The following is a 10,410-nucleotide window of genomic DNA, read 5'->3' as shown; positions in this document are numbered from 1 at the left end:
TTAAAGGAGAATTCATTTGGTATTGTTCTTACACAAAAGAATCCTATTTCCTATAATTTATTTATTAACAACCTATGAAAATGTAAATGATCAGTTACATGCAAGTTAGCACTTCAGAAAAAGAAATAAGGAAGTTAGACTTGGGCTTTGGTGGTTTTATTTCATTGGAACTTTTCCCAAGTTTGCCTAGTTAAAATATTTTCCTAGGGGGCTTTTCCTAAGGGGCTTTTGTATTTTATTTTTTATTATGGTGTTTTCCACTTTAAAGATATTAAAATATACTGCGCAATGATCCAAGGTAATATTTTGTAAGACTGGCAAGCATAACATTTGAATTAACTTATCTGATTATATTATTACAAGGCTTATTTTCCACTTTAAAATATATCATTAAAAATGTGCGTGTGTAACATACATATGTGTTCCTCACAATATCCTTGACAGTCTCTGAGCTTTAACTCTCACATGTGTAATTTAAGGTTCTTTTGTTTCAAACTAGAGAAACTCTGACTTCAAGAATTGATTGGAGAGACACCGGGTTACTCACATCAAATATATGAAACTTGCAGAACATGATCAAATGTAAGGACCATGGCCTCCCCAGGACTATGTGGGCTTGAAGTTCAAATTTCAGCAACAGGGTGTCCAGTTAGCCTGGTTTGGATCACATGGTTGCCTCTTGACTAGAACAGGCCAGGGCACTTTAGATCATACTGGATCCAATGAGGAAAGGGTAACTTTCCTAAAGCATACCCAGGTGTTATTCCGGGGGGTTGGGGGTGAAAGGAATGGTTATTTGGAAACCAAGAAAGGAATGGGCTGATGTTTGCTGTTGCCTAGACATTTTGGAAAACAAGTGGGTATTCATCTAATAATTGTTGTGCTGACTTAGGCAGCACATATACTAAAATTAGAATGATACAGAGAAGATTGGCATGGCCCCTGAGCAAAGATGACACATGAATTGGTGAAGCACTCCATGTTTGTTTGTTTTTTTTTTTTAATTTAAAAAAATTTTTGTAAAATTGAATTATTGAGTTGGGAGGTCATATGTCTTTTTAAGATATGATTTCACTTATGACTGAGCTACAGTAAAAGTATTAATACATGAAAGCGACCATTCAGACCCATACTTCCACCATATAATGCACTTGAACATTAAGGGATAGAGCTCAGTAAATAAAGAAAATCACCTGGAAGTATGTTCATGCTTCATATTAGCAATTTAGTCCAAAATATCCTTTCTGTCAGAAAAATGGAGTTAAAAAAAAAAAAAAAACGATGGTAGCAACAGAGGCTGGCCTAACTCCCAGACTTAACCAGACCTGAAGGTCTGAAGGAAGGTTTTTGTTTTTTTTTTTTTTACTTCATGTCACAACCAAGACAAGGTGAATACACCATTTTCTTCATGTGATACCTTCAAGGTTAAATTCTCCATGCTAGTCAAAAACTTAAAATGTGCCCTTGTCTTCCATTTCCTCGATGAAATAGACTGTGTGGTAGGACTTCCTCTCCTACAAAGGGACACAGCTATTCCTCACCTAATTTCCAGAAATTGTGTGTGATAATGAAGCAAGGGCCACAGCTGAGGATGAAGCATGAGCTGAGAAAGAAGTCCCCAAACAAATGATTTGGAAAGAGGAACACAGGAGGGACTGACTGGCTCTTGGGCCGGGGCTGTAGAAATCTGTCTTCTTGTAGAAATTCTCTTTTGTTGCACTCTGGGCAAGGGGTCCTCTTCCCACATTTGCGGGCACCCACTGGGAATTCAAATTAAATTAGGTCTCACTTAAATTGGAGTTTTTCCCATTACATTAGCATTTGCATAATCTTGCCAATGTTTGCCAACTTGCTAATTAATAATAGGATGACTTCAGTAATAGTAATAGGATGGTTAAATCATGTTTTATTGCTGTTGGATTAACCTAGAATGAGGCTATCAAAGGGTACTTTTTGCGTATATGTTCAGTTTTTATTCCTATAGGCACATCTCAGTTGGCAAACTTAATCTACCACTAAAAGGTGTTATTGAAATGACTATTCCACAAATCTGAGGAAATGGAAATTTAAAAAAAAAAAAAAGCTTTGATGAAACTGACTTATAAACCCCATTGTTTTTCTGATTCACTTATGCTGAAGAATTGCTCAAGGATGATTTGTCTCTTTAGTCTCTTTAATAAGTAGCAGCAAAAACAAAGCTTAGGAGAATTAATGTAAGGGAAGGATAATTCTTTCTCAGGAATTATCTTCCTAGTCGCCAGACCCGGCTGAAAGTATTTAACTTTCTAAGGCTGGTTCACCTTCCCATTACACAAAGCTGCGAGTATATTCAGGAATTAAGAGTCTGAGCTGTAATTAAGTAGTTTAACTTCTGGAAGCTGGAGCCAAAGAGTTTCAGAGTTTCAGCAGTATGTCGGACGGTTTCATTTGACTGAGGCTTCAGCAGATGCTCCTAGTTTTCTTTAGGTGCTTCTAGGATTACATATATCCGTGGGTCTCACACTTCTGTTCTACATCTCCTCACAAAGAGGACCTCCAGTTGGTCCTAGCAGAAACCTTATTAAATGGATGAACGTAATACTTTTAAATCTGCTTAGTCTTTAGACATCTGTCATGCCACGGTAAAATTTAATTACAATAGAATCTGGATACATTCATTTCTCAATTTTATAGGTTTGAGGAGTCAGACGTGTTATTCATCAATAGTTACTCAAATCCATGGGAAATAAAAACAGATTCCACCCTAAATCCATGTGTCTCCAAACTACTACTGTAGTACATATGAACACAGCGAAGCCATCAACATCACAGTGGAGTTTTGTCTTTCATAAACTATCCCACCGAAGAATGAAGGAAGCTCACAATTTCTCCATCTGCCTTATGGGAATGATCTGTTCAAAGCATAGTTTCAAGGTTACCATTTTATTCAGACTGAACCATCCACTTAGTTTAAGGAGGTCTATACATGTCTTCAGTCCTATTCATAGGTTCACCAAGACCAATAATGACGAGCACAGTACCTAGTCACGCTGGCTAAAGAACCAAGCCCCGACAGAAATCATGGGAGCAATGTTACAAATTTATAACTGCAGTAACTCTTCCCCCAGGGAATATATATTTCAATCAACATAGGATATCACTGTACCAAAAGTGGAGTTGCTGAAATCATGAGATCAGCCTCTGTAAGTCCAACAACAATATGCCGAAGAGAGTTTCAAAGAATGGTGCATAATCCAGCTGCCAAATCTCATTTCGAGGAAACTGGACATTGCATTTGGTCGTGTAATGCTGGCTTCTCAGACTTGATCAGGATCTTAGCTGTCCCAAGTCTTTTCCTCTCTCCGTGCCAAAGGGAAACACTACCACGCACGAATCATGGAGTAGAGGATGTGCAGTTGTGTCAACATAAGCCACCAGTAAAAAGAAAAATGAGGGTCGTCAGCCAAGCTCTCCCTCTGGCCCGAATGTTCCTCTACTTGTGTGTGCTTCTACTGATTGACTTTCTTTTCTGAGGAGAAACCTATGAAAAACAGAGAAATGTTTCAGATTAAAAATTAAAAATTAATTTATTTCTCTTCTTCTGGCTCAGGGCTATCATAAACTTTGAGGCTGGCCAAAAAAAAAAAAAAAAAAAAAAAGATAAAGCGAGAAATATTTTATTCATGAGCTCCCACAAGTTTACACTGAAAAATCAAGAGGCGGGAAATGGAGGGTTATTATTTTAAGCATTGACATATGCTTACCACTTTGTGAAATCAGCTGTGGCCTAGTTCTACTCATGCCTGAAGAGGAATATTCTGTACTACTTCTTATCTCTGTTGGCATTTTGGTAGCTCAAGCATTTGCTTAGGAAAGTAAGTCGTATTTGTTACTATTAGGTTCAGTGCTTAGCCCAGGGAAGATAACTACCACATAAACTACTTTAAGTATGGCAAAGGGTACATTATTGTCAGAGTGATAGAAAAGATCACTGTACTTAAGATGTGTTAATGTACCGTGAAGACCAATATGAAAAACGTGGTATATTTCAGTGAGACTAGAATAGAATACCACAAATGAGCACTATAGGGAAGACAAAATCAAAGAGACTACTCAGGGTGACCAAAAAATACATACAAATTTCAAGAAATAAGGTATTTTCTTATTCATGATAACAACTGAGAACATGTTAAATGTTCTACACTTGTTGCCCTGTACTTGGTATTTCAAATAAACAAACTTTCAAACTAACTAACTGTTTCTTTCCAGGCTTAAATAAAATACTCCTCTAAGAATGGTGCCCATTTCACTAAAAAGGTATCTAATATGGTGAGAGCATGAATTTGGACCCAGAAGTATAATCCACTGGTCTTACCAGTCTAAAGTTTAGATTTAATCCATTTATGATACCTACCCCTAGATATCTTAAAACATTAAGAAAAATTAATTTCTCTATAGTTTTTATAGCACTCCCGTGAAATAGATACAGAGGTGAAATCAGTATTCCCATGTTTTAGCAGAGAGAGGTTGTGACCCCTGAGAGGACCCATGGCAGAATGGAAATGTGAACAAAAGAAAAAAAAACAGGTCTTCAGTTTCTTGAATGGAAGACAGAATGTGCCTATACAGTGAATGTGGGAAGAGACTTCTGTCATCGGACTTGGCTCCACGGTTCGAATGGCAGGGCAAGAGAAATGCCACCAGGGAAACATGGGTTCTCATAGTGCAAACACAATCTGCTTTGCCTTACTGGTTGATAAAGAGTTCCAGTAACCGATTGTGTGCCTTATTATTTATTAATGGTATGTGTTACACTCTATGCTTTTATGTTCACAAGAGTGCAGGTTTAATTCCCATTATGCTGAAGTGATCTGAACAGGACCTACAGATCTTGGTGGCAGAGGCCATGTCTGACTCTACATCAAGGATCGGCTGAATCTAAAGTCCCCTACAAGGGGAGGTGCCCCAGAGCAGCAGAGAGGTTAAAGGAGGACTCTGCTCTCTACATGCTCACTCACCTCAGAACGTGTGTGCTCACGCATCAACAGTACGGAAACGTAGGTAAGTAGACATTCTTCCCAGCTGGGATGCGACATGTAATAGAAACCTTGTTTCCCTATAGATTTTTATCTTCCATTTAAGACAAATATTGCAATTTTATTTACCTAGTGGAACTGTGACTAGTCTAAGCTTATTGTGGGCATTTTTCTCATCTAGGTTCTATCTACCTATCTATGTTTATCTATATAAGATGTTAATCAGAATGTTTAGTCTTTGCTTATAAATCAATGTCTGCATAGGAATGTATTTACCACCTGTGTTTTAATATGTTCCTGTACATATAATTATACATTTAAACTTTATTTAATATCCCTTAGCAAAACCACTTAGTTTACCATTAAGACGACCTTTATGGCATCATAAGGTGAGGAAGCATTTCTCCTGCAATTCTTTCTAAAAATCCAGAAATAGACATAAAACTATTTGTCTCTAAATTCTGATTATTTTTATTAACTGCTGGTAAGATAATTAAGTATATTTTATAAAAGAAAAATATTCTTAGTATTTTATCCATCTGTATTGAAAATCACACAAGTATAGTGTCCAAGTTTCTTCTCTTTCTTACATCTCTTAAGTACTTCTACTATTATTGCTGATTCCTATATCTCTTCATACCACTGCAAAAAATCCAACTAATCCAGCCATTTTACTGATGTAAAATTATCTGTAATTTTCAGTTATAAAGACAGTTATAAAATACACAAACTGAGAATTTCAGATTCTGGCTTTCAGGATAGATCCATTAGAATTTATTTAAATAGAATAGATCTAAATGATGACACTATTATATTTTAATGTGTAGCATGGAGTTGTCCATATTACTTGGTGGTTACAGTGTGGGCTTTGGAGGCAGACTTCCTGGCTTGTCTATGTCCTAGCCAATAACCAGCTACGTGGTCTTGGACGAGAGACATTATCTGTTTCTTGGTTTCCACAATTTTAAAACAGGAACAACAGTAGTACTCATTCCATAGCGTTGCTCTAAGGTTTTGATGAAATAATATATAAATATATACAATGCCTAAAATAGTTTCTGGCACATGGCCAATGTTATGGGTTGAGTTGTGTCCCCCCCCCCCCCAAATGTGTATGTCTTAACCCCTGGTACCTTTGCATGTGACCTTATTTGGAATAGGACTTTGTACACATAATCAGATTAATATGAGATAATACTGGATTAGCCTCATCCAATATGACTGGAGTTCTTATAAGTAGATGAAAATTTGGACACAGACCCAGACAAGAAGGAAGAGGGCCATGTGAAGAGTGAGGCTGAGATTGGAGTTATGCTGCCAAAGCCAAGGAACTTCTAGAGCTACTGGAAGCAGGAAGAGGCAAGGAAGGAACCTTCCCTAGGGGTTCTGGAGGGAGCATGACCCTGCCAACACCTGGATCTCAGACTTCTAGCCTCCAGAGTACGAGAGGATAAAATTTCTGCTGTTTTAAGCCATCTAGTATTTGGTGCTTTGTTATGGTAGCCCTAGGAAAGGAATTCAGTCAGTATTCAGTTAATTAGTTATTACTAGACATTAGTAAAGACCAATTATAATAGTTGGGCTTTGATCTTTTATATCATAAAGAAATAATTATGTTTGCTCACAACACAATCTCACGTGCCTACACTTCATGTCTTTCCAAACATGTAAGAATTGAGTTCTAGCTCATTAGACAAAGTTCAGCTCTGCAGCATATGAAAAATTTGGAAGGTACAGAAGAGACTGGCATGTGTTATAGTTAGAAAACACAGTCTTTCGACATTTCACAAAGAAAGAAACAAAAAACATGTTTTCAAGGTTATACTAACTCTAAAATACCATAATTGCTCTAGAAACATGGAAGTCATTTTGCATCCCATTCTAATAGATGAAATGAGATTAAAATGTTCTGCATAAAATCATATGTTTCTTAACAGAAACAGTAACTCCTTAACATCTATAGACTTTGATATATAAAAATGCAATTATTTAGTAATGTGAAGAGAGAAAGCCAAGTAAGTCTTAAATGCCTTAAAAACCTTTATTTAAATCTTGAGTTTTTGTAAGAAGAGTTAATTTCCAATGTGTCTGCAAAGCATTCTAAAATGACCAGAAAATGGGGCGACTGGGTAGCTCAGTCGTTAAATATCTGCCTTGGTTCAGGTCATAATCCCAGGGTCTTGGGATTGGGTCCTACATCAAGCTCCCTGCTCAACAGGAAGCCTGCCTCTCCCTCTCCCACTCCCTTTCTTGTGTTCTTTCTCACTTGCTGTCTCTGTCAAATAAATAAATAAAATCTTTAAAAAAAAATAACCAAAGAATGTAACTGAGAGCAAAGCTGGAAATACAGTGACCCAAAGACTGTATGATAGTACTCAGTACCTACTGACTTTCTTCTTTGGCCAGGAAGCCCTTCATTCGGTTCCCACTTTTAGAGGACCCTGCTCTGGCCCTCCTCCAGCCACCTTCTTCCCCATTGTAAATCTGCCTCCTTCTAGAACAAGTTCTGCGTACCTACATGAGGAACCTCAAAATTCCTGCCCAAGTGACCCTGTTTCTGCTTCTCAGCCTCATGTGGCCTGAAGCCCAGGCCTGAAGTCCCTCATTATGCTACGCTGTTTGTAGTGTAATGAGGGACATACCTACGTGCCAACTGGGCTGTAGGCAAGTTCACACTCAAGATCCTTCCCAGTGGAAAGGTGGGAAGTAAAGGGGATGGGCCACAGCTCAGGTCCTCCTGGGCCACTCTGTCCTGGTTGGAATGTGAGCATTTTAAATTTCATCTACCCTTCTAGCTATATTTGCTAATAGGAGGATAGACTATAATAGTTTCTACGCTTGATTCATGACGTTTAAATAGTGAGCCTGAAGCACGAAGCTCTCCATGTATTCATGCCTCAGGGAATGTTAAAGGAGGATCTAGTGATCATAGCAATTGAATCATTCATTACCTAAAAGGCTACTACTGTTCTGCAAACGCTTCCACGTGTAGATGTCAGAGCCACTATTTCAGGTCAGATTCCCGTAAGAGGAATTATAAGGATAGATACTAGGATCAAACTACAATGTGCTATATATACTAGGGTCAGAAAAGTAAAATTTGTTGGGAGTCATAGGAAATTAATAAAAACTGAGAACTAGGACAATGTACAAAGCACGCACACAGGTTAATATTCATTTGAATATCCATATTTCTGAAAGGGTTATTTTCACTGAAATACAAGTAGAAAACTTCCGTACTTATTAAATGAATAAAAATTTATAAGAGTTTTAAAAATACTTTCTGTTTATAATTTACCAGAAACAGAGCCTAATTTTTCCACTCATTTTTTTCTTGATTGTTTGAGTTTGGGTATTTATAGCCCAAAACACAGGGTGTGCTGACTAGCAGTGTATTTGTGAATAGTGAAAGATAAACATATTAGCCAAGTAATAAGACAATGAGTAATAGCATAACAAAAATGTCTGCTTAACAAAAACTTTTTCAAACTCCTATTTAACGATACCACAAAGTTACTTTTAAGAATTCTGAGCAATTGAGTTGGATCTACGAGTCAAAAGGAGCTTTCCAATTAAATGAAATAAAAAATAATAAGAACCACCCCTGAAGTTAAATAATGGCACACGAGGGATTTTTTTGACAAGGGTGATTTTAGAGTTTTTGCCAATTTTTTGAACTGGCTTGAACCTTGAGATAGCATCAGCTTTGAAAGCTAGAAGAGGAGAAATAGAAATCAAAAACAGGTAGATTCCTGAGGAAGGAATTTATTTCTCCAGTGGTTCCCTATCCCTGATCAGCCCTCTTCCCTGCTGCAGACAAGCCACAGTCGTCTGCAGAGCTGGGCTGGTATGGAGAAGGAAAGGGTTCAAACAGCAACACATCCCATCAGTTTCGACAAGGGCTGACCAAGCATGAATTGATTCATAACACATTTATTACATACTTAATCTTACATAATACCTTGTCTTTTACCTGTGATATTCAAAATACCAAATGAGTAGTACAAATAACACATGTTATGGCTTCATAGGAAGAAAAGATTATTGGGGTTAGATTTAAGTTCTATAATTACGCAAGTTAAATCCCCATTCTCATTTTGTATCTGTCATTATAGAAAACTCTAATATAGTGAGAGAGGTAGGTTTTTGAGGGCACTATAGGATGTGATTCAAAGCACAGGTTTTTTGAAGTCCTATACGACTGGAATCTAATCCCAGGACTAAATTTCACCAACAGTGTGATATAGGCATGCTACTTTAATTCTCCAAGCCTCAGTTTCCCCATCTGTAAAATGGTACAATATAATAAAACCTATTTTATAGCATTGCTGTGAATATTAATGCAATGTCCTTAAAAATACTCAGGCTGCTACATAATAGAGGTTTATATTTTACTGTAATTTTACATCTGTAGACTCTGACACAGCATGTTTACGCAACACAAACTTCATTATGTTTCTTCCCAACAGACAAAAATCATTAGGTCTTACATACTGCCTATAACATTCTATTTTTACATATTTAATTTAGTTTCTGAAGGTCATCACAATTCACTTCTACCTTATATAATTATTAGCTTCTATTACACTGGTCCAAGAAGAATCTATTAGTGATACAAAAATGGCTTTATGATATTACTGAATTCTCTACTGCATAATTGTATTTTCTAGTGGTTAAACTCCAATTCAGGGAGAAAATATCTTTAATATTCATTTCAGACCAATATAATATGAAGTGGAAAATTATAATTGGGTGGCAGCTCAGCTATTATACAACAATGGATTTCAAAAACACAGACATTATGCAACAACCATTATGGTTAATAGTATGTCTTTCTAATAAAAGCTCTCTATTATGACTGGAACCCAAGAACTTCATTAAAACCAATGGTTGTATTCATAGTAGAAAGAGAAGAAAAAAAGAGTCCTACAGTTTTCTGATACATACCTAGACATTCTTTTATAGAGTTCTCACTTTTTTTCTTTCTTCTCTATAAAGCTGCTATAAGCTATGGCCCTTGCCACTCCTAGTGCTGCTGCGGACACCTGTCCAGGTTGTGTATTGTGCAACTCTAGGAAGCTCCATTTACAGAACTTGGCCTTGTCAAGTACACAATCTACAAAACCACATGTGTTATCCCTGGCATTCTATTTCTACTCCATAATGGGCTCCTTATAGTAAAATCTAGAATTCTATGATCTCAGATCTGAACTAAATGAGATCAAGCTTCAAGTATGGCCTGAAATTGGAATATGGCTCATAGTCAGCCTTTCTAGATAGATTAAAATCTCTGGTAATTAAGAATGTAGGGTCACAGGTGTGTGTCATTTGAGATTTTTAAACACGTACCAGGCATGGCTGACTTGTGATGAGAATAGAGGTGGGATTACAGTTA

General features: G+C 37.0%; 1 protein-coding gene and 1 non-coding gene across 3 annotated transcripts in view; one reads left to right on the top strand and one right to left on the bottom strand.

The window, feature by feature from the left end:
- The first annotated feature begins 880 nt into the window (after positions 1-880).
- Positions 881-987, top strand: LOC122890692. The gene has a single exon (XR_006381142.1). It is a non-coding gene; the product is annotated as a U6 spliceosomal RNA (small nuclear RNA).
- A 1,662-nt stretch (positions 988-2,649) lies between these two features.
- Positions 2,650-10,410, bottom strand: part of TNIP3 (TNFAIP3 interacting protein 3) — a 68,123-nt gene continuing 60,362 nt past the window's right edge. For both annotated transcript variants that reach the window (XM_044224086.1, XM_044224087.1), the window contains one exon: positions 2,650-3,520. In XM_044224086.1, the coding sequence (XP_044080021.1) occupies positions 3,489-3,520 (32 nt within the window). In that variant the 3' untranslated portion in view covers positions 2,650-3,488. The remainder of the gene's footprint in view (positions 3,521-10,410) is intronic.

Source organism: Neovison vison, chromosome 11 (genome assembly GCF_020171115.1).
Source record: "Neovison vison isolate M4711 chromosome 11, ASM_NN_V1, whole genome shotgun sequence".
NCBI classification, from domain to species: domain Eukaryota; kingdom Metazoa; phylum Chordata; class Mammalia; order Carnivora; family Mustelidae; genus Neogale; species Neogale vison.
This window is presented reverse-complemented; position numbering and strand designations above follow the sequence as displayed.